General features: G+C 32.1%; 2 protein-coding genes across 7 annotated transcripts in view; both read left to right on the forward strand.

Moving 5' to 3' along the window:
- The window catches only part of LOC123697737 (long-chain-fatty-acid--CoA ligase 5), a 44,788-nt gene extending 39,264 nt beyond the window's left edge, over positions 1-5,524 (forward strand). For all 6 annotated transcript variants that reach the window (XM_045644273.1, XM_045644274.1, XM_045644275.1 and 3 more), the window contains 5 exons: positions 593-703; positions 1,188-1,355; positions 2,078-2,221; positions 3,380-3,553; positions 3,971-5,524. In XM_045644273.1, the coding sequence (XP_045500229.1) occupies positions 593-703; positions 1,188-1,355; positions 2,078-2,221; positions 3,380-3,553; positions 3,971-4,108 (735 nt within the window). In that variant the 3' untranslated portion in view covers positions 4,109-5,524. The remainder of the gene's footprint in view (positions 1-592; positions 704-1,187; positions 1,356-2,077; positions 2,222-3,379; positions 3,554-3,970) is intronic.
- Positions 5,525-12,089: 6,565 nt separating this feature from the next.
- The window catches only part of LOC123698143 (cGMP-dependent protein kinase, isozyme 2 forms cD4/T1/T3A/T3B), a 120,646-nt gene continuing 106,402 nt past the window's right edge, over positions 12,090-26,333 (forward strand). Inside the window, exon 1 of the mRNA XM_045644740.1 lies at positions 12,090-12,421. The gene's annotated coding sequence lies outside the window, so the exon portion shown is untranslated. The remainder of the gene's footprint in view (positions 12,422-26,333) is intronic.

The following is a 26,333-nucleotide window of genomic DNA, read 5'->3' on the forward strand; positions in this document are numbered from 1 at the left end:
TCGTCCATAATTATAATTTGATAATAATTTTGAATTACAGAGTTGAAAATGTCCATTGTATTCATGTACCACGGTTGCAGGAATAATGTGCAATGTCCGTTATATGTGACGGTTCGAACATGTACATATAATTGGCAATGTCCGTTTTATGTGACATAGCGAAAACAATAGAAAAAAATTAAAATTTTTAATTTTTTTTTCATTTTCCTCTTTTCTATCCTAATTCCAATACATCCTCCAAATTTGGACATTATAAACACAAGTTATCTAGGGGTGACAATTTAAGGGTTAATGATCTCCTTCATTTTCTACTTTGATCTTGAATGAAGAATTTTTTTTTTTATTTATAGTTACAGCAATATTTTCCATATAAAATATTTGTATTAATATAACATTTGTAGGTAATATGACTCACGTAATGTGCGTCCTAGTCCTCGATGGTTCTTAAAAGACAATAACAGACAATAATAGAAGCGAGAAGAGCTTACAAAACCTATTAAATTTAGCGTTTTCCTTACATTTACCTCTCATAGTCATAATGACAATATGTTGTAATCTTTTTTTTCATTGGCTTATGAATGATTGTTCCCAGATCGTAGAGGGCTACGGTCAGACGGAGTGCACTGCGCCGGTGACTCTGACGGTACAGGGCGACCATGTGCCGGAGCACGTCGGGCCTCCCGTCGCTTGTTGTAAAGTGAAGGTACAGATTTATATTAAGTTGAATGGAATTTATATGCGTGGGCGATTCTTTGCTTATCTCGTAGTTCTTGTTGGTTTGGTATTGTATTGTATTGTATTGTATTGTATTGTCTCGTACTTCTTCAAATTTTGGGAATAAACGACCTATCAACTTAAATCCAACTACCCTACCAAACCATACAACCAAAAAAATAATCGTTTTTCATTCATTCGGTGTGGAATTTAGAGACTTTTTAATTTGATTACTGTAACTATTAATTTTTTTTTTAATAAAACCGACGAGAGCGAATTGAACAGCCTTAAAATGCATTTGCTCCATACCCTGCAAATATAGTCAAGACTTATTTCCTTATAATAATATCAAGTCCAAACAAAGAGACTGAAGTATTATTAGTGGACGTCCCGGAGATGATTATTTGATCCTTTCTTTGCATCCAACCTAAAGAGAGTACTTTTAACTAAATCAGTCCCTTCAAACATTCCAGTTAGTGGACGTCCCGGAGATGGAGTACTACGCGGCGCAGGGCCAGGGCGAGATCTGCGTGCAAGGAGCCAACGTCTTCAAGGGGTACTTCAAAGAGCCGGAGAAGACGAGGGAGGTCATCGACCACAACGGGTGGCACCATACGGGCGATATTGGGAAGTGGCTACCTGTGAGTTTCGATTGTTTTATTTATAATTTTTATTGTATAGAAATGTGAAAAATACTATAGTGCTGCATAGATTTACTTTGACTGATTACAAATAAAAAGATATTAGTATGTTTATGATTAGCTTTTTCTTTGCGGGTTTGCTCATATAATGTAGTTCATGTTGTAAGTGATTTTTACCCCGCAGTTTAACTCGCAGTGGTCCGCCTCTGTTGGTCTTAGCGTGATGATCTTATAGCCTTCCTCGATAAATGTGCTATCTATCACCGAAAGAATTTTTCCAATCAGACCCCTAGTTCCCGATATTAGCGTGTTCAAACAAACGAACAAACTTTTCAGCTTTATAATATTAGTATAGATTAATGACATAAAATATTTGCTCGTATTGAATAGCTGTGATTAAAAATAATATAATGAATTCAAATTTCCAAATTCACGGAAATTATTTATATTTTTAGAATAAATAACGCAATAGCATAAATTAACAGATCTTATCAAATCCACGTGTAAGAAAGCAATACACTTATAACTTATTCTTTAATAATTACAATTAGCAATTTAAATTATATTATTTGCGTCATAAATAATTACTTCAGCATGTTATATTCGTATTATATTTTCGTATATAATAAGTATTAATTCCAATCCAATATTTGTGTGTAAATGCATACAAATATAGAGTTTTATGCATTTAAAATTTATATTTTGTCTTTATTTTTTTCCAGAATGGCACGCTAAAGATTATCGACAGAAGAAAACACATTTTCAAACTATCGCAAGGCGAATATATTGTGCCCGAGAAAATAGAAAACATTTACATTAGAAGTCAGTACGTGGAACAAGTTTTCGTACACGGAGAATCTTTGAAGGTAATTTCATGTTTTAATTTATTTACCACTAGCTTTCCGCCCGCGGCATCGTCCGCGTAATCAACGAAATAAATAGCTCCTGTTCTTGAGGGATTTCAAGGGTATAACTTATCCTATGTCCTTTTTAAGGTCTCTGTAACAAATTTCATCCAAATCGGTTGAGTTATTGAAGCGCGTAGAAGAAACAGACAGAATTACTATCACATTTGTAATATTAGTTAGGATAAAGATGGAAATCGTAAGAATGGCAATAATTAATTCATAAGTGTTACTTTTTAAGTTAAATACGTTTAATGCTCTACGAACTCTTATTTGCTTATCAGCTAGATAATTATACATTTTGTAAAAACAGTAGTATTTTTATATTTACTTAATCTTGTCTAATAAAACAACATGTAGTAAACAATAAACACCCGTAAAAATTTTATGTTTATAGAACCAAGTTTTATGCGTGTATGAATGTGAGTATATAGCGAAATCGAAATAAACATAAATCATTATACTTCACCTCGAAAAAAGCAATAATTTAACGAGAACATAAATCGAGAGCAGCGGATTGTTAATAATCGTAAAAACCAACGTACTTTCATGAAAGCAATATAATGTTTGTTTTATGGCGGAATAAAATCACGCGTGTCGTAAACTTACCAAATAAAACGGTATGAATCAGAAGTCCTTAGAGAAACGTAATATAATTAATCAATCAAATTCACCTGTATATGTGAATGAATGTTATTGATAATACATTAATGTAAATCCTTATCTGTTTGAAATCTTTACAAATTATAATACAAATGTACGTCTTAAACCCGCTTTGGAATAACATTTATATACAAAGGTCGTAGAAACAGATTTATTATAAACGATGCCAGAGATACTGAGTCAGTTATTCTGCATCTCTTAGATATAATGTAAACTATGGCATTTGAATATTGTTGTACATGCACATACATGCATACTTCAACTATTTTAGATTAAAATATTATAGTAAAATGTCTTCAGTCTACCTGAAAATTTCTAGTTACAAAATGTGCCTAAGAATAACATACAGTTATATTTGTTTTTAAAGAATCAACGATCTTATGTACTATAAAACTTGCGTTTTGGCATCTTTTAATTAACTTAAGTATTTATCCTAATTATTATTTTGTGTTGCAGTCGTGTATCGTAGCGGTGGTTGTTCCTGACGTCGACGTGGTCAAGTGCTGGGCTCTCGAGAACGGTATCAAGGGCACTTTCTCAGCATTATGTGAGAACGAAAAAATAAAGAAGATGATCCTCGAAGACATGCTGCAGTGGGGACGGCAGGCGGGTCTGAAGACATTTGAACAGGTGGGAAAGAGATGAATATAGGAGTTTGTGCTGTCTTTTAAAATTGATGTTTAGTATACAATGGTATTGACCATGACGTGTTTAGAAAGTGATATATGTGTATGGGAGTTAGTGTTGTTTTTAATGAGAAAGATTTGTTGCTTTTAATTATTTGATCAAAAATTCTCTTTTATCGATCTTTTTGTTCCTAAAATTGGTGTAGTGCTAGGCAATATTTAGGCTTAGGCTCTTTTATAACATAAGACTTATATTTATTTAATATTCTTGAATTGTTATAATTATTCCCAAGAAAACTATCTTTAAAAGTAAGCTTTTCCAGCCATCACCTACTGAATTCCCGTGTAGAGCCTTGGTAGAGCCACCACTTCTCTTTTATAAAAAGAAATAAAAATCTATACTTAATTCATTTTTGTCCAGGTCAAAGACATCTACTTGCATCCGGACCCATTCTCAGTACAGAATGGTCTTCTGACGCCCACACTCAAAGCGAAACGACCTGAAATCAAGAGTTACTTCAAGCCGCAGATCGAGGACATGTACAAACAGCTTGAATAGCTGTAGCCGTTATAGCAGTTTCCTGTAAATAGCATCATTGAAGAAAACAATGATTTACGATGAAATTAGTGTTAAAAAGAAGTGACGTTTAGAAGAAAGAACAAAAATACTAACTTCTAGGAAAGGTTAAGAAAAGTGCACGCAAGTGATACAATAATAATTGAATGATTGTAAGAATTTTGGATAATAAACAAATTTTTGACATGAAAGTTCTCATTCGTAATTTATGGCTGCTATCAGTATAACAATGTAGTCAAAATATATAACGATAATACGATGGTGATAATTTTCAACATTACTTTAAGCAATAAGAAACGAGTTGTTTCTCTGACAGTCAATTATATGATTGCACATTGTATTCGCCTTTATATTATTATAGTTTGACAAATTTCTACTAAAACGTTAGGTAATGTTGAATAGGCGAGCATAGCAATAAACGCATTAATATAAGTAGTTGCATAAAAAACAACGCTGACCTTTTGATCTGATACCGTATTCGAGGCTTTCAATTAATAATCGCTAAATGAAAATGGTCGTAAATCTTTTGTGATAGCACATCTAGAATTACGCAAGAGAAATGGTTGAGCAAACGAAATTAGTAACTGTCTTGTAAGTGAACGGCTAGGAAATATTTTGCAACACGTTTGAATAATAGTGCCTATCGGTTTTGAAAAGTTAGACAAATGGTATTTAAGTATTATTTTGAAAGATTAATATACGTTTCTTGATGATCAATTATTTGGTTTTATACCTGAAGTTTTGTTTGACAAGTTGGATCAAACAACACGTTTAAAGTTATTCATAATGAGTGTTTTGTTATGTGTGGCTGAAACTATAATGAGCTTACGAGCTGCTATTTCTTTTAAGCAATTGTTTTTGGTATTAGAGCTAGCGCGCAAGAGCAACTTTTGTCTCCGCAACTATTTTGTCTCTCCCATCAACTCTATGGGCTAGTAAGAAAGTGCGCGCACGTAGCGACGCAACTTCCTATAGAGTTGATGGGAGAGACAAAATAGTTGCGGAGACAAAAGTTGCTCTTGCGCGCTAGCTCTTACTTATTTTACAGTTTTGTGTGTTTATGAACTAGAGGATGAATCTCTATAATGGGACCTGTTGATAAAAATATTTTTACACAAGTCTTGTCTAATTTTGGACGAAGTTTTCTTTAGATTTTATGATATTTTTATGAACAGGCCCAGTGTGTTATGTCCATGTTTTACTGCATTAGCGATAGACGATTTCTAATTAGTAAAATCGGTCACACTTGTAGATAATTTTGTACTCTCTATATTTTATTAAGATGATTCAAGCTTTGAGCGAATGTTGCGGATTCATGTTGTCTTTACCAAAATTTTGTTGTTATTGGTGCAAGATGTACTACAATAATTTATTTTTAAATAAAATTCTTGATTAAAATATGTTCATTTTATTTATATACCCTCAATACAAGTTGCAATTTGGATAACCAATATTTTGAGCAAACTAACTCTACCATTTATTTAGATATTTGTTTAAAATCTTGTCTTCATCACTGCTCTACTTAGATTAAGATAAGATATTTCAATGGATATAATAAAATCCATAACAAATAATAAACATACAAAGGGTATCTAAAAAAATCGAATTGAAAATGCGAAAACAACTTTTTAGAATGCATATATATATATATATATTATACTAGAGCTAAAGAAAAATCTTTGAAGCTAAAAATAATATTTAAGTATAAGTATACCGATACAAAAATAAACACCATACATTCATAGATATAAAATATAATTAGAGACGAGAATTGAGAAGGAACAATAATTTTATTATTTGATACATTTTTGATAATTCCAACTTTATGTTGAGTTTCAACACGATAGTACATATTGCTGGTACCTAATTGATTTACATAATATGTTTAATCGAAATTACTAATATGAATAGATTTTTTCTTAATCAATTATAACTTCAGTCTTCACACATACACAGAAGCAGACAAGAGTTAGGTAAGACCCTTTAAAACTTTACATATTATACACAGACAGACAGAAGTGTTATATTGTATTAGATTATAAAAACAATTGACAGATTACGCAAGAGGAACTCAACAGCATCCGTCGAACGAGGAAGATGCTATTTGGATAGCCCTCAGAAAATAATCTTCATAATCGACCGCTATTTTCATACCGTGAATCATGCAATCACGATATTGAATAAAATTGTCTTCACCTAGACCTCGGAACGAATATAGGTTAAAGCTTTTTGAAGGTTAATCGAAGTTGACAGTGAACTACGCTAGTGGCTAAAATCTAATGTATTTTAGGCAAAACCTTGATGTTGTAAACGCTCGCACAAGTGTTGCTAAGTTCTTCATCAGGTGGAAATTTAGCCATCACAATTAAACAGTTATCTCATTTAAACTAGTGTAATATGGTGGATGGTGTTATTATCCCTTACAGCTCCAGTGTCAGAAATCTAGGAATATACTTCGATCAGACTCTTTCATGGACACAGCAGCTTCAAGAAGTGCGAAAAAAAATGTTTAGTTCTTACGGTTCCCTCAGACGTTTACGTAACCTTCTTCCCATCCCCACTAAAATTGAGTTAGTACAAGCTTTACTTCATCCAATCCTCGATTATTGTGACTGTGCCTATCCCGATCTTAATGAAAACCAATTAGATGCTCTCGAACGCCTTCAGAACCTCGGTATAAGGTACATATTCGGTTTGCGAAAATATGACCACGTATCCCACTTCCGTACGAAACTCAAATGGTTGCCAATACGTTCTCGACGGAATGCTCGCATGCTTCATCTTCTTTACGGCATATTGTTCGACGCTAGAACACCGAACTATCTTAAGGAAAGATTTATATTTCGTCACTCCAACAGCTTGGTATTGAGATCTCCTTACTCCCTTTCTCTTCTAATTCCATCTCACCACTCTAACTTTTACCATCACTCTTTTACTATGAACGCTATTAATCTTTGGAATTCGTTGCCAGATTCAATCAAACATGCACAAACCATATCTACGTTCGATAGTTTGGTAAAAAAAATATTATCTTTCGTTATAAATTTATCTATTATATTTTAAATTTTTTGAATACTATTTAACATTGTATGTATTATTATTACATAATATGTAGGTATATATATTGGTGTACTATATATAATATATGTATGTTATTTTATTTATTTATTTATTTTAAATATTAAGTGCTCTTTTGCTCACACCTCCATAAATGTATTCTTCCAGCATTTTCCAATATCACAGGTTGTCTGGTAGAAATCACTTGTAAGTGATAAGACCGCCTTTTGTACATTGTTTCTATGTGCTGTTTTTAACTCTGTTATTTTACTTGGTGTGCAATAAAGGATTTATTATTATTACTAGCTGTGCCCGCGACTTCGTCCGCGTGGAAAATTGACTTTGGATAGTTTTCCCACGATAAAAAGTACCCTATTAGACCAGGGTAGATAATTTTTGAAACAAAAAAAAATCGCAGTAGGATGAAAAGGAGGGGAATATGATAAAAATAAAAGGAAAAATAAATTACGGTCAATCCGAGTTCGGGAAGTGGGAGGGGGGAGCTTTTAAGAGAAAAAATGGTTTCTCGCGATTTCCGACAAAACTACAAGTCCTACGGAAAAAAGTTCAATGGCAAAGTTGTAATAAAAAGATCTACAACCTTTGTATTTACAATTTTTTCACATAACCCCAAAATTTAGGTCAAAAATTAAAAAAAACCTAGTTTTTGGTTTTTTTTTAAATTTTTTATTTTAAAATTTGGTGGAAACTTACTTTATTATGTCCCAAATAGACTGTAATTTATGACAAAATAACCAGGAAATGCCTGGGGAATTCCCGGAAAACATCCGGGTGAAAATGTCCGGAAAAAGCGTGGAAAATGCCACTTCAAATTTGCGAAGTAATTAAAGCAGAAAACCAAAAAAAGAAAAAGAAAGCTAAAATCTTTCATATTAAATGTATATGGGATATTCATATTTCATACAGTAATGTATAAGGGTTTAAAGATAATTTTTTTGATATTTCTCGATTAATTTTTAAAAATTTATTACGGCCATTTTACTCATTAGGTTAACTGATAAGTACTTTCGATATCAGTTTAAAGTTTTTTGTTATCTGTTATACTTACGGAAAAATCGCCTGTGCACACTGAACGATTACACCCTGTATATTTTCTCTTGTATCGGCTTTTCGGTAATATTTCAAAAGAAAAAAAATCATCTGTTGTAAGCAACGATACAACAAATATTTTACAGCATATTCAAAAGCAAAATGAGGTCCCAGACTAACGCCATCTAGTTAGGTAAAAGGAAACATTTTTGTATGGTGATAAAATATTATTATGATTTATAATAGAATATATTATTATCTGTGGGTGTGTAAAAAGAAATCCAGCTAGTTTCACACTTATGTTTATAATTAATTTTGCAACATGAAAATATATTAATTACCAAGCAATAATCATACAGATAATAAATACTGAACAAAAGTCAATGTTTATTTCGTACTAACGACATGTAATTAATGAAGAAATGATAACTATCAAAAACTTACCTTTTCTATGATACAATATACATGGCATATTTTTTAAATTATCTTGCTCAAATCTGTTCAAAATTATGATTTATGAGGGTTTTGTTGGAACTTGCAATAATTGTCAAAACTGAGTATTACATTAAAACTTTTATGCAAAAAAATGCACATTACAATTAATAAGATTACAAAATTAACTAACAACAAACAATTTAATTTTATCGAGCTGATTTTTTTGCTATAATATAATAATATAATTGCCTAGAAGAAATTATTGCTTAGTAATAGGTGGCCTAATAAACATACTGTATTTTTGTATAAAATCGCAATATAATATTTTATTTTTTGTATAGTTTGATTAAAATTAAAGAGTTAAATAAATAAATAAAAAAAAATTAAATTATCATTTTCCAATAAGTGATTTTAATAAAATCTCATGGATGGCGCTGTTACAAAATTAACATTAGACAACTTCCTTTTTAAAACTATGTTTCTCTTCCCAAGTTACTTAAATAGCATAATTTTTATAGTGTCAATCTGGATATTGTCAAACAACATTTTTATATGCGTCATTTGATTATTAATTTCCAATAGTTAACGTGTAAATTGATTTGATTTTTATAACATTTCATAGATGGCGCTGTTTCAAATTTGTCTTTATACTACTAAATTCATTAAACTGTTTCTCTGCCTAAATTACGTAAATGACATAGTTTTTATTTTGTAAAGCTAGATAATAGCATGGCTTACTCGAAACCAACATTTAAACATGAGTCTTTAGATTGTACGCTGTCGTAGTACACGGAATATGTAAGAAAAATAAAGGTTCACAGCTCCACCCCCGAATGTGATATCATGATAATATATATAAACTATCCTCACCCGACCTCTTAGGAATATTCATGCAAAATTTGAAGTAAATCTATGCAGTACTTTTCGAGATTAGCTCGGTCAAACATACAGACAAACAGACAAACAGACAAACAGACAAACAGACAAACAGACAAAAATTCTAAAAACTATATTTTTGGCTTCTATATCGATTATAGATCATGGATTATGTATTCTTTTAAAAAAATATTCAATGTACAGTTTTGACTTTCCTACGATTTTATTATATGTATAGATTATGTTTCTCATTTCCATAATACTCGGGTACCACCAGAAGGCCGGTACCCGGATCTTTGGAAGGCTTACGTGGGGACACGGATCCAACACGCAGAGGCCCTTTCGAGAATTTTAATGTGTTGTGGGACACCAGCCGCAGCCTGCCCATGACTGCACTATAGAGATACAGCCCTAGGCAGTCCGCGGCCGATGTGGGACTATTGCAGGGTATGGAAATTTAATAATTGGGCTATGGATTGGGATGCTAAATGGACTGGTACTGGGGACTATGGGAAACTATGGCACCTGCCTTTCTACTAAAAAAAAGTAAAAATATGTTGGCAGGTGGTGACTCGCCCTCTCACTGTATGGGCCCCCGAAATAAGTCGCTGCAATAGTGCGACAAGGGGGCAACATATTGTGAGCAGCTAAGGGTGGAGAGGCGTCCCTGGACTTTAAACGACGATCACGCGCTCCCTGAGGGTCCAGCATCACGTGCCCACTCGCCACTTACGCTTCGCATCCACCCTTCGAGCTAAAAGCTCTCGCGACTCCACTCTGGCCGGCCGGTTAAGGCAAGCCAGAGGTGGGGGTCCTGTCCTCGTCAGGCTTCACTCCGACCGGCCGGTGAAGGCAAGCCGGAGATGAAGACAGGGGCCTCCCCCGGGAGCACTCGGTTCCCGCGGGGTCGCTACTCCCCGACACCCCGCCACAAGGCGTCCTGCGGGTTGACTGACTGCACGGGTGGAATATTTATTGTCACATAGACAATAGATATTCCAACCGTGGGCGATGGGGTCGTCAAATCCCTACGCCCTTATTATTATTATTATTAATATACCTACAAGTAAAATGTTCTAGTACTAATGATAACATACCTAGTGAGTAGTGCCTAGAGTCCAATAAGTAGGTACTCACTTTATGAATGTTTTGAATAAGCAAAATATAATATTATACTGTGCAAAAACTCACATTCTCTCACTCATTTAAAACCATCTTTGTATATTTTTCTTAGTCTTAATTTGACGTTAATCAGGTAAGTTTGCAAAAAATCTATATTTTTATTCATATTTTGTAAAGGAAAGGTTATTTAAAGTTTTTATTTAACATTATTAGAACGTTGAAAATGACATACTGAAATTATAAAATAACCCATATTAGATTCATAATTATAACATTTTTTAACAGTTAAATTTAGAAGAATATTTTTTTTATTTTACATGTTATTGATAACTTTTTACTTAGGTACTTAATTTTTATGTAGGTAGTAACTTGGTTTTTAACAAACTATAAACGATTCCTACAAAACTTATTTATTTATATCAAAAGGACGTATTACTATAATATAATACTTTTACAATATTATAAATGTATTATGTATTATATTATTTAGTGTACGAAAGCCTCTATTTTTAATGAATGTCAATTAAATTGTATCAAAAATGATTTTAAATTTGACTCTACATTGGCTCTACCACAGGGCTCTTCTCACTCACTTGCGCCATCTAGTGCCGACTAGCAGAATGAATTATATATTTCATATTTTGTATGAGCTACTCATAGGAGCTACTACTATTTTTACAAACATCTAACTTTTAAAATATTATAGACACACATTTCTATTCAAATTAAAAAAAATATAAAAAAATAGCCAGGATTCAAAGTGCATTTTCAATTAGCTCACATAAATTATTGTTGATAAGAGATTCTTCGTGGTACGAACTACTTTAAAACGTCCTATTAAATAAAAAGTAGGTAATATTATAATAATTCGTACTTTGATACTATTGATACCAAGAGTTATGTCTAATTGTAATTTATAATGTTTGTTGTTTGTGTCTAAACAAATATATTGGCATAGATTCGGTATGATGTTACAATGTGTATTATCATAATATACATAGTTATCTAACCTAGTGTTAGGTATATAGATAACAATTATATAAATAATTCTGCATAGTGATTTTAAGCCTACCGATAACAACAGACCTAATACATTATATTACCTATCTAATAATTAAAATCCTAATTTATGAGTGTGGATTATTTTTGAAAGGTTCATATATAAAACAAAATGTGATACTAAACGCATGCTAAACGCTAATGCAATTGTTAAGTTTAGTTGATATTTTGAATAAAATCGCTACACATATCCCTTTGTCCTTCTAGAAAAGTATAAAACTATGATGGACAAATGACGTGTAAGTATATATGTTGCGTATTCATTCATATTCACAACGCGGCGTTTTTATTTATACCTTTTACCGCTTATCGGCGCATCACGCCAGGGAGCAGCTTCGTGCTGTTTAGTTTAGTTGCCATACGGGCAGCGAGGTAGCTACTCGTATCTGCCGCGTGCCCTCTAGCGGCGTCGCGCTCCGCCGGTTCCTTCCCGGTGACCTTGAAGCCGTGCCGTTCATTGGCCGCGCTCTGCTGGCCGACGCGCTCCTCTCTGTTCCCTAAACTATGCCATTTGAACACAATCACATACCTGCCTGTGTTCTGTGCCCCGCGCGTGCAAGGGCATGCGTGCAGGTGGCGGTGTTATCGTACGTCACCTGTCAAAACGATGTGACAACCGCTTTATAACCTCAATGTGACTATTTTTGTGGAAAATGGCTGTTTGGAAAACGTTGAGACCGACTCGAAACGATATTCGTAAGTAAACTTCATTTATGAGCCGGGTTCTTCCTCTTATCGGCTGGGAACGTGGGTGTTTTTCTGTACACATCTGCATACATAGTATGCACACAACATTAGGTACCTACTAAGGGTACCTATCTATATAAAAGACAAATACAATTTTATACTGACAAAAGTCATTTAAACAGCAGCAGACAAAGCAGTGATCTCTGTGCGTATTCTAAAAATAGCTTGCTCAGTAATGGCGGTTACGTTAATCAGCAGTTTACTTTAACTTGGATAATTAATTGTTGAATGTTTAATGTTTATATCGCAGTGCTCTTGCATGAGTAAAAGTGACAATCACGCTCGGTTCCCGTGCTACAATTGAGAAGCAAAACAATGAGCTATTTTTGTATAACTTCTTATCAAAGAAAGTGGCTTTATGACAAATTTAATAAGTAGCTTACAAATATGTTGTAATGGCCACAGATAATTAACTTTTATACAACGTAATAATGTACCGATACCGGATATTTATAACAGTTTTTCATGCTGAATGCATTACGTATGCATTGAGTGTTATACATATCGATTACCTAAGTAGTTATATACCTATATCAAAGGATAAAAGAGAATGGAATAGATTGTAAAGCGAACCGATGACTGAAATTAAGATCTCAAGCATTTATAACTATTTTAGCGCGATAACTGAGACTCTACATATTATTATATGCATTTGCATACAAGTTATAACATCTTTATTATCATTTCAATTCAATTTAATGCAATCAAAATGAAGAGAGAAGAAGATGATATTATTCCAGTGTGTTCAAAAGTACATTTTCATTAGCTTATTTAATATTTTTCCTCAAGGAAAAAATAATGTAATGCGTATAAATAGATGAGAAATTTGGAAATTACACATATAATATATTTTAAGTATTATTTAACATATTATTTATTGGTTATTATTAACATTTCCCTCCAATTTAAACAATAAGTAAACTCTTATACATTGCATTATTAAAGACTAGCTTTCCGCCTGCGGCTTCGCCCGCGTTTTCAAAGAAAAAACCCACATAGTTCCCGTTCCCGTGGGATTTCCGGGATAAAACCTAGCATATATTACTGGCAAACAAACAAACAAAGTTTTCCTCTTTATAATATTAGTGTAGAAAAGTAAAAAAAAAGAAAAGAACAGCCAAGCTCTAACCATTTACGTAAAAGGCAATATAAATTAATGTGCATGACTATCCGCTCTACAACGCAACGGAAGTGAGAAGAAATATAGTACACGTTATTGTTATTGTTTTGAACGTAATTTAGGACGATCCAATTAGTGGTTAGTTTAATATGGGACTTACTTACACAGTTTGTGTCTTAATTCCTTGTTTAATTATACTACTTAAGGGACTGTAATGTGTTTATTAGAATACATTAAGTTTCTTCTAATATAATCTTTGATCAGTTTGTGTTAGCATGATTTTAATATCCTTATTTAGAAGTAAAACTTGGTATCATGCAATATTTGGGTTTTCCTAACTCCAGAAGAACGCTCTCGATCATCTCCTGCATGAAAAATGCGTTTACGACATACACGGTTCGTAAAATTTATCTATGTGTGAAATTATAGTCTACAAATTTTTAGTCTTTATAACATAGGCAATATAAGCTTTTATAACGGGACAACCGGCTAGAATCAAAATACCAATTAAACCTGATTTATGTGTTTTTGATTAACCATATCCGTGCTTAATTTTTCCTATCTTTAAAACATCACTTTCCCATAGCATCTAACCTTACTTGTAGGTGATACAATTCACACAAAGTTCCTAAACATGAAATAAACTCAAAACTAGTTTGTTTGAAATAATACGCGACGTGTGAATGTAGAGCCTCGGTAAAGCTCGATTTTTTATCACACTACCTTTTAACCGAGATAAGTTTGATGTAGAATGTAGATATCCTGTATCTTTTATAATTATGCGTTTTTGCTTGAATACATTTATTATTTAAATTATATAAAACCTAATAAATAAATAGAATTAATGTTATCTATCGTGGGTTATGTTTGCACATTTTGAGTTTATGAATAGATAAAAGTTTAAAGAAAGAGGTAAACTGAATAAAATTAAGTCAAGTCTTGTATTTAGACGACTTAATTAACGTTAAAAAGAGAATTCAATATTTCCTTATTATTTTATATCGCTTAATTGTTATATATATTCCCGTATTCAGAATAAGTAAGTGCATATGAAAAACAACATAATTCCTCAATAACGGTCATCCTTATCTGTTATGTCACAAAAACATTTTCCTAAAAATACATTTCATTAAAATGTTTATCGGTAATACATGTTATTTATAAATTAATTATATGCATTTTTGCTAAATTGCCTTTGTTCGTTATTCACTATAGTTCAATTGTCATGGTTGTTGTACTGTCAGGCAACTATGAACGATGACAAAAATACATTACGAATCAATTATGCACTATTGTTGGAAAAATGCTATATTGTCTAAATAATAATATGTAAACAAGTTACCTACTGATGTGATATATCCTTTATTAATCAAAGCTTTTGCTATAAAATCGTACAGTGATTAAAATGGGCTATAGTATATACAGTAACTAAGTAATGGACAGAAACAGCTTTTAGTGTGAAGAGGTTCCGCTTTAAAATCATCGTTCTATTTAATTAAAAATGTGAAATATATCGTCATAGATGCATTGCACCGATTTTTAAAACATTTTATTACTCTTTATCATAGTTTGAGTTTCGTTATTATTCTAAGAGCTATTCAGGGTATGATGAAGGAAAAAAGAAATAAATATAATCTTATTGAACGACTCAATCGTATCATGTGAGACTATAAATTATTATAAATTATTATTGACCCAATAAACACGAAGACGTGACGAAATATTTTACCCATTTTACCCTAAAATTGTCTTGTCACATTTCTTTTTATATGTTAACTTACATTCTAGGTACATTTTTTCTAAAATACACTCATTGAAAATAAGATAATAATACTATACTATCTCTACCCTTTAATCTGTGAATAGTTAATGTACCTTATGTAATACAGAATTTGCTTTATATAGATAAAGAGTAAAAAGTAGTAATTTTATAGACATGAATAATAGCTTAATTCAGTTTATTTAATATATTTAGAGCTGATTTTTCAATCCTTGGTTAAAACTTATTCATAGAACTAGCTTCCGCCCGCGACTCCGTCCGCGCGGATGTCGGTCTTTGCGTGGATGGTTTATTTCTCCATTTTGAGTAACTCGGACAATGACATCTTATAAATATCTATTGGACCCAAATACGGCTAGGTCTATAATAATACGCAACGTGTGTTCGCGGTACCTACTACAGAACAACGTCTATGGATAACTGAAACATTGAGATTAATTTTTTTTCTACGTATTTTTACAGGATAAAAAGTATCCTATTTTACGCCCAGGATAATAAGGTATAATTATACCAAGTTTCATCGAAATCGAACCGGTAGTTTTCACGTGATGTCTTCACATACAGACAGACAGACAGACAGACAGACAGACCGACAAAAATTTTTTTAATCACATATTTGGGTTTGGTATCGATCCAGTAACACCCCCTGCTAGTTATTTTTTCAATATTTTCAATGTACAGAATTGACCCTTCTACAGATTTATTATATGTATAGACTAGCTGTTGCCCGCGACTTCGTCCGCGATTAGGTCGTTTTTCGTCATTCGTCGTTTAAAAAAAATACGTGACACTTTATTTTAAAATTTTTTTAATTATTGTCTCTTATAAAATTTAACTACATTAAAATTGAACAATCTGATAAGAAAATCTTAAAATCTGAAGAAAACATGAATGTGGTTTAAATTCTACATTACTTAGTATCAAATAATAATCTAAATTAAATGTAGATTAACAGTTTGAGCACACCATTATAGAATATGTACCTAAGTATTAAATTACGTTAGTTTACATAGTAACTTTACTAAAAACACGATGACTATCTTTCGCGCTCGATACCACAAACTAAGCATGTTTTTGGTACGTGGCCCGCGTCACTTGACCCCCCTGCGAGTTCCCCTCCGTTGCTATGCGAAAATACATTCGTCGCCCTACTGTAGGAAAAATTGGAATACTGTGGCCTGGGCGTTATAACACGTCCAGGGAGTTCCTGAGTGCCGATATCACCATCTTGAGGAAAAGCTTCTAATGTCGATTTAAAACTGCATACATACGAATTAACCTGTTCTAAAATTGTGAAATGAGTTCAGTTTTAAATTTGAGAAATATTGATTTCTTGTATTCCACTATTCGTTGTAGTCGAATACAAAATATATTTAAACAAACTTAGCTTGGCCTTCAGGCAAAAGGGATCCTATCAAATGGTAAACTTGACCTTGTATCTTAAAAGTAAGCATGAACGGATCTTCTGATAATTATTGAGCACCAAAGGATCATTTGAAACGCACTACTATAAGAGCGAATATTGTCTAATAACAGTTTACATTGCACCACAGAATACATAATAGTAGCTAAACGCTAATTGCACAGTATGTTCCTCTAAAAGTAGTGATTTTGTGAAAGGTTCCGGTGTATCTTCAAACGAAAGCCGACTCGCCTTACTACACTTTATAGCATTACAAAAAGAACATACTACGTTAATATCGCCTATACAGAAAATGATCTGTAATCAATTGTGAGGTTATAAGCAAACCCACTTTTATATTTGTCAGACCACACCACCGAATTCGTAGATTGTTTACCTCAAGACATTAAGACTATGACGAAATCTGTCTGCAGTAAGACGGGCCTCTCGCTATTCGTACGTTTCCAGAGACCGAATAGTTTCAATTCTTAATCTTTCATTAAACAAACTTATTAATCGTTCTTGTCTCATATAATTGTAATATTCGCGTCCCTACTCTAGTCATTGCTTATGCTCATGTTCATCTTATTATGATGCACCCTATCATTTGTCAAACGGTCTTCATATTGAGTAAAGTTTCAGATTCTCGAGATAAAATATGACTGTCGTGATCAGTAGTGAGACGAAATTCCCTCTCAGTGAGGGTTTCGGTCTCACGGGATAGTACAATATGCCGTTTGCGATCAGCTGTGTGACGTCATACCCTCTCAGTGAAGGTTCGGTCTCACGGGATAGTAGGGGAGACCGGGTTTGGTTGTCTCACGGGTTGGATGTCACAGCGGTCTTAATACAAAACTGAACTAACGAATAAGTCTGTTGACCAGCGTGGCTAGAGCGATACAGTGACAACGCTGTCCCCACTTCGCGTCAGACCGCCCCGATCTGCCGTGAGGGCCTCACACGTGTTTATTGTTTTCGCACAGATTTTTTATGATATGAGGACCGAATATGCTCCTCATAACATCACTTTTTGTGAACGAAACGACAGCGCGGTTTAATTCAATGCCAACACCATCAGAAAAATGGATTATTTTTAATTGTGAAAAAATGTATTATGATTTACACTACATATTAACACTCTTTTAACATTTAACATAAAATATAAGTCTGTGAGTGTGTAAAAATAAATCCAGCTAATTACATATTAAACTTATGTTTATAATTTGGTATACGACATGAAAATATATTAATTGTCAAGCAATAATAATACAGATAAATACTGAACATAAGTATAATAGATATTAAGTAGTATTAGTTAAAATATACTTTGACTACTTTGACTGTTAGTTAAAGTTTATTTATACTAACAACATGAAGAAGAAATAATAATTACCAACGAACTAACCTTTTCTATAATACTTAACACGGCACATTTTTCAAATTATCTTGCTCAACTCTACTAAAAAATTTGAGGGTTTTGTTGGAACTTTAATATGTAAAAACTATGATATATCTAAACTATGATACAACTTGCATGCGGAAATGCTCATTACAATTGTGAATCTAAAGAATAACTAACAACATACTGTTCAATTTTATTGAGCTGATGAATATCTTTTGCCTGGAAGAAATCACCGTCGCCTAACAAATATAATGTGTTTTCTTATAAAACCGTTACATAATTTATTTTATCTACTTAAATAATGAAAATGATATATTTATAAAATATAAAACATATTATGTAAAATGATTAAAAATAAATAAATGAAGCAACTACGATTCAAAGAAAACATCTTTTTCAGTGTGAAAATGCTCTAAGCAATCCTGGATGATGAACCTACTCTGATCATGTACCTACTCTGATCCCAGTACGGTCGGTACGTCGATAGCCATAACGATAAATATTATAATCAGATAACCGCAAAGTCAAAATAAAAACATTACTTGTAAAGTTGTGAGTGCAAAATTTACGTTTCATTTGGCAATAAAATTTTTTTCGGTACTAAAACGTAGTAGTTTGATATGTGGTTGGCTGCCCCTCCTCTCCTTCCTGAAAAATATCCTCCAAAATTTCCCGAGATACTTCCAATGATTGAACCATTGGACGTTGGACATTAACTTCAGTCAAAAATTGACGAAGCGGATGATTACTAATTTCCACTTAATCCTCGCTGCTACTGTCTTTATCATCAAATCATCAATTTTCAAGTGGCGTAGTAAAAATATCAGCAGAAATCGTCTTCCAAAGGCGATATAATTTTATTAGCATTGAATCTGTAAATAAAAAAATCAAAAGTTAACTGTAAATCTATAAAAAAAGCTACTTACAAATAAAATTTTATCAAAAACTTCTGTTCCCAATGCACCTCAAAATAATAAAAGAATCATTCATTTCATTTCATTTCAATAAATACCTGTAAGTAACAACTTACCTTTTGTGGGAACGCATGATGGTGAAAATTCACAAAACACGAAGATTGCATTTGATATTTTTGGTTTTATGGCATTCAATTGCTTTATAAATATCACTACATAGTATGAAAAAAGTCGCTTTCTGTGTCCCTATGTCCCTTTGTATGCTTAAATCTTTAAAACTTCGCAACAGATTTTGATGCGGTTTTTTTAATAGATAGACTGATTCAAGAGGAAGGTTTTAGTACATAATTTATTAGGTTTTAGACAAAGCGGACGAAGCCGCGGGCGGTAAGCTAGTAAATTTATAAAACACGAAGATTTTTAAAATTGTAACTAATGAACACAACAATATATTATTATACTCTTTGGAACACAATCATTAGATTAACTGTAGATAATGGTGTCTATTTTTACTTAAAATAATAAACATCTACCCTCACTTTAAAAAAATGTAGTTTATTATTTACACGAAATATATCTTATAGGGAACGGAAGATATGGGTTAAAGAGTTAAATAAATAAATAACATAATTATATTTAAATTATTAATTTTTAACATTGTGTTCAGTAGTGTTAACATGTAAATTGATTTGATTTTTACGAAATCTCATAGATGGCGCTGTTACAAAATTAACATTATACAACTTACATTCTCGCTATGTTTCTCTTCCCAAGTTACTTAAATTGCATAATTTTTATAGTGTCAATATAGATATTGTCAAACAACATTTATATATGCGTCATTTGATTATTAATTTCCAATAGTTAACGTGTAAATTGATTTGATTTTTATAACATTTAATAGATGGCGCTGTTTCTAATTTGTCTTTATACTACTAAATTCATTAAACTGTTTCTCTGCCCAAATTACGTAAATGACATAGTTTTTATTTTGTAAAGCTAGATAATAGCATGGCTTACTCGAAACCAACATTTAAACATGAGTATTTAGATTGTACGCTGTCGTAATACACGGAATACGTAAGAAAAATAAAGGTTCACAGCTCCTCCCCCGTAGGTGATAGCTTGATAATATGTAGCCTATAGCCTCACCCGACCTGTTAGTAATATTCATGCAAAATTTGAAGTCAATCTATCCAGTACTTTTCGAGATTAGCTCGGACAAACATACAGACAAACAGACAAACAGACAAACAGACAAACAGACAAACAGACAAAAATTCTAAAAACTATGTTTTTGGCTTCTATATCGATTATAGATCACGGCCCAGGTATTCTTTTAAAAAAATATTCAATGTACAGTTTTGACTTTCCTACGATTTTATTATATGTATAGATAACGTATTTAACTAGCATTTCAAAAATGTATTCTAATTGTCCGTATTTGACAGTTTACAGGTGACATTTTAAAATGTTCGTGTAATTCTTTATTGGACGGATAAATTTTAACCAAGGATTGAAAAATCGGCCCTTAATGTATGAGATTTCATAACAGTATTATTTATCACGGAAAAAAATACCTACTTAATTGCGTCAGTAATATTGGAACTACGCACTTAATAAAGTTCTACTCAGTTTTATCAATTAATAGCTAATAATACATATACAGTCTCACAAGTTTAAATTGTATTTATTTTTTAATAGCCAATAGGTTAATAAAATTAATTCATGTTATATGTTATTAGCTTACCGCCCGCGGCTTCGCCCGCTTTGTCTAAAAGCTAATAAATTATATACTAAAACCTTCCTCTTAAACCACTCTATCCATTAAAAAAAACTGCATCAAAATCCGTTGCGTAGTTTTAAAGATTTAAGCATACAAAGCGACATAGGGACAGAGAAAGTGACTTTGTTTTATACTATGTAGTATTGGTAACTCTACATTTTTTCATATACATTTATTAGAAAAGTGTTTAGAGGATTAGCAATTGTCACTATCTATAAAACTATACATTTATTGAATTAAAACAATAATATAAATTTTATTCAAAATGAATTATAAAAATACCTATATAAATTATTATAATTTTTTACATAATTATAACAGGCAAGTAAGGGTTAAGAAATAAGATTGTATTCCATTCTGTGATTCCATTATACCCATTTGAAACACTTGACCATAGAGTTAACAAAATTGTGAAATGTTACTTGTAAACTAAAAATTTATGTATATTTGCTAGTCTACATACGCACATCGGTCGTCAAAAATATTACGTTATTATATTATCTGTCACAAGACTTATCAATAAAATATAAACATAGATACAACAACTTATCGGCCTAGTTTACTGATTACAGATTTTTTATTGAGTCGTATCACAATCGATATGTTTTTATCTCGATTTCATTGAATTTTGCCAATGTCAGACATTTCGCCGTTTCGTAAAAGTATTTAGGGCTAAGGAAATTTTATTTCAATACTAACAATCGATTTATTTTACTAACTACCTAGTTGCGCCTCGCGGTTTCACCCGTGTGGCTCCGCTCCTGTTGAGATAGCGGGATGATATAGAATATAGATTATAGATTATAGCCTAATATAGCCTTCCTCGATAAATGGGCAGTCTAACACCGAAATAATAATACACACTTTAGCTTAATAATATTAAAAACTAGCTTCCGCCCGCGACTGCGTCCGCGCGGATGTCGGTCTTCGCGTGGATGGTTTATTTCTCCATTTTGAGACCTCTGACAATAACATCTTATAAATATCGATTGGACCCAATTCCCAAATACGGTTAGGCCTATAATAATACGCAACGTGTGTTCGCGGTTCTACGGAACAACGTCTATGGATAAAACTGAAAAATTAAGATTAATTTTTTGCTACGTATTTTTCCAGGATAAAAAGTATCCTATTTTACGCCCAGGATAATAAGGTATAATTATACCAAGTTTCATCGAAATCGAACCGCTAGTTTTCACGTGATGCCTTCACATACAGACAGACAGACAGACAGACAGACAAAAATTTTTTTAATCTCATATTTGGGTTTGGTATCGATCCAGTAACACCCCCTGGTATTTATTTTTTCAATATTTTCAATGTACAGAATTGACCCTTCTACAGATTTATTATATGTATAGATTAAACAAGTATAGATTTAACAATGACTATGTATGGCCTTGACTAGAGTTAAATGTAACGATACGAACAATGATGTTATTAATTTATTTTATTTTGAAATATAATAATAAAATGAAATTGAACAAAAACATTGCACAAAAAAATATCTTCACACAATATTTGTCAATCTCATGATAGTCTATAATATAAAAATGAATCCCAAAATGTGTTGGTAAGCGCATAACTTGAGAACGGCTGAACCGATTTCGTTAATTCTTTTTTTATTATATTCCTTGAAGTACGAGGATGGTTCTTATGTAGAGAAAACGTAAATATGTACCACGGGCGAAGCTGGGGCGGACTGCTAGTTGATGATAAAAACGATTAGAAAAACTAATCATCTTTTAATATGTGAAGACGTAAAGTGTAGAAAAAATAGATCCGGTTTCTGTACGTTACAGTTATTTTAAGATACTATTGAATAATTAAGATAAACTTACACATAATTCCGCCAATTAATTACTATCAACGATTTGGTCAACACAGAAAATATTGCAAATAATTATCATACTGATGTAAACACCATTCTTTATACATGTGCACTCGAAGTTCGAGTTTAAATTTCTAGCAATTTTTATGCTTCTATAAATCTTCTCTTAAAGCCCTTTGTTCTATTTTACTTTTAAACGTTTCTTCAAATAAATCACGTTAGAAGGATTTTCCGAAATGGATTATTTCATTTCCGGCGATAAAGTCATTCAAATTTGCTGCCGTCATAAAATCATGTTTTCACCCAATCCCTTATCTTGCCTCGTGTGTTTCTTTAAATCTTTTGACAGTTGTTGATCTTAAATTTTCCACATAGATGTATCCAAGGTCCGATGTACGTAATTACTAAAATTGATGGCTCTTAAATTATTTCTATTTTCGCTGGCTAGTGGTTTTGAACGAGAACAACTTGGCTATCACTCTTCCTATTTCTGTTTTAAGCACATGATTAAACTGTCAACGTATAGATACATTTTAAATTTTAATACGTATTCACAGAGCCTCTTAATAGATACATCGATAAATAGTGTGAACAAGTTATTATCTATTTTCGTTATCGGTCACAAAATTTACTAAAGGAAACTGAATAAACAGACTCCACTAATATCCTTTTAATGTCGTTAAAATAAGGCTAAAGATAAACACCGAGAGGATTATTAGCATTCGGAAAATATTCCATATTTTTAATAAGAGATAATATAAAATAGAGAAAAATTCATCTATACATCTTTCTCTTCGAAATTTTGCCAAATTTATTTGATAGTACGGGAGCTAGCAACGTTAAAAAAAAAGTCATTTTAGTATAGTTGGGTTTTTGATATACTGTTTCTCTTGTTATTTCGGTTAGAGTCCGGGCTGTCTGGCTGGCCGCAGTGGTTGCGTTTATTAGTGCGCATCTTATCTGCACAGGAAAATATCCTTAATTTAAAGTCATTTTTTAACGCGTAATTTTTAATCTTTTGCCTTTAGATAGATCCACCAGACATAATTTTTTTATTGCAAGACGTTTTTTTCGTTGTAAAATAGGTGCCATACGCAATTTTTATTTCAAAATAACTAAAATGTCATCGAAATAAGTGAAATTACATCAACATGAGTCCGCTTAAAAGGTAAGTAATAACTTTATTATTTATATTATATTATCCTTTTTTAATACTTATATTGAATAATTAGTAAACTAATATTTTTAATAGATGGTTTCATATTTATTACACATTTGGGTATAAATATGAATTTGATGATATTTGTATTTTCTAGTGCTTGATTTTACGCGAGTATTATACATTTTGAAATTAAAGACTTGGGAAAATAATACAATGAATAAATCGCGTTTAAAATCCGTTAAAAAGTCTTTAATTTCTTGATGATATTTGGTTTTTATCAAGTTTACATTAACGTCCTATTTGAGGTTCGTTGGGAAAAAGGAGGCGATATGGTAGATTGTTGCAATAAAACTGTAAATAGTAAAATGAATATTATATATAGTATAAGTAACACAGTGATTACTTATCCTTCACTGGGACTCATGTTGATGGAATTTCACTTATTTCGATGATATTTTAATTATTTTAAAATAAAAATTGCGTCTGGCACCTATTTAACAACGAAAAAAACGTCTTGCAATAAAAAATGTATGTCTAATGGATCTATCTAAAGGCAAACGATTAAAAATTACGCGTTAAAAAATGACTTTAAATTAAGGATATTTTCCTGTGCAGATAAGATGCGCACTAATAAACGCAACCACTGCGGCCAGCCAGACAGCCCGGACTGTAACCGAAATAGCAAGAGGAACAGCATATCAAAGAACCAACTATACTAAAATGCTCACTTGTCAACGTTGCTACCTCCTAGAATATGATTTTTAAAAGTGAAATTGAAACTTCACAATTTTGCACAATAAGTAATTGTAAATAACCTAATTTCGACGTATCGATAGCGGCAGGGTTTTGTCATGAATAATGTAGCTACGCTAAATGTATGTAATTCTTCAGCAAACGTGATGTGCGTTAGGTATCAGGTCTTCGAGGTATCATCGTGAATCGAATTTTAATGCTATTACATATTCCTAGACTTAAGTGGACTAGAAAACTCAACTTGTCATATTATGTGAACAAGAAAATGCTGTCAATTCTGTAAACAAGGAAGCACTCTTTTATTGTCTAGATCTTAGGAAATACTACAGAAAACAGTAAATGTATGCAAAATGAGCAGATATAAGATTATAAATTGACGAAGTATTAACATAAATTAGAATTTTAGCGTTCCCATGGAAATGAAAATAACCTATAAACCTAAAAAAATAGTCACTAAATAAAATCAATCAACAAGATTTAGTAAAATCTAGTTTTCTTGAATATTTATGCATAAGTCTAGCTTAATTAAAGAAACGGTAAGTCTACTTCTCATAAATTAAGTTTTTTTTCTCAAGTCTTCGTGAAATCGTTGTCCTGTCTAACATTATTTATGTGAACACAATTAGTATAGTGAAAGCAAAATCTTGAAAAAGTGACGCAAATCGTTTTTAAGTAGAGACTGTTAAATTCCTTTGTGATTCATTATTGCCGAAAATATAATGAAGAACGTCATGATTTGTGCAAGGCTAATTTTAAAGATTTTTTTACGTTTATTAGGCTACCACATAAGAGAGTTAACGATCCAACAGTTTTGTCAACGAATAAAAATAGTCTCAGTCTAACAAGGAGGATACTGAAGAAGAATATCAATAATTAATGAAAATATAGCTTCTCCTCCTCGCGAAGAAAGCGATTGATTAACATTGTACAGTGAAAATCTAATAAATACTTAAACTTAATTATCATAATCCAGATGATCATAATAATATGTAATAAGTAAATGATTCGATTTCTTGACGAAAACGTGTAAAAGTCGAACCGAACAGGCCGTTTTGCAGGAATTCCCAAAAAGGTATGATACCTTTACGTTCACAAAAGTATATGAAATAAAACATCGATATTAGCATTCAGGTCATTATGAATGTAACCGACATTATTGGCTATTTAAGTGTGTAATGTGTACATAAATTCGTAATTTCTCAATGGCAACCCGCGAAATTGTAATACGTGCTCCTTTGTCGTTCGATTTTGTATGCGAATTGCAAAATCGGGTATGGATTGAATGATTGAAAGTTATTGTATGTCATAAACTGTGAATACAAATCACAGGAGTAATAAATGTTATCCAATAATACTTATAGTACCAAATTGTTATCACGTGATGAGTGGTACATTAGTGCTATCACCGAAAGAGCACAAAGAAAATAGATCGGTTACTGTCAATGTTTAATACTGACTAAGCTTTTCTTTGTTTCAATTTATTTAGATATTAGACAATTTTTGGAGTAATAAAAAGTAAAAAACATAGACATTAAACAACTTTTTGTAATAAAGGGAGATATAAAGTGCAGATAAAATCATTGATAGACATACTCGCTGAAAAAAATGTGTCTTCTCCTTTCCTTCCTTCCCCGAGAAAAACTTCTGTATGGTTTACCACATCAACATTTTCTTTTCCACTAATGAATTATTCATTATAAGCAGTAACTAG

This window comes from Colias croceus, chromosome 15, assembly GCF_905220415.1.
Source record: "Colias croceus chromosome 15, ilColCroc2.1".
Lineage (NCBI taxonomy): Eukaryota > Metazoa > Arthropoda > Insecta > Lepidoptera > Pieridae > Colias > Colias croceus.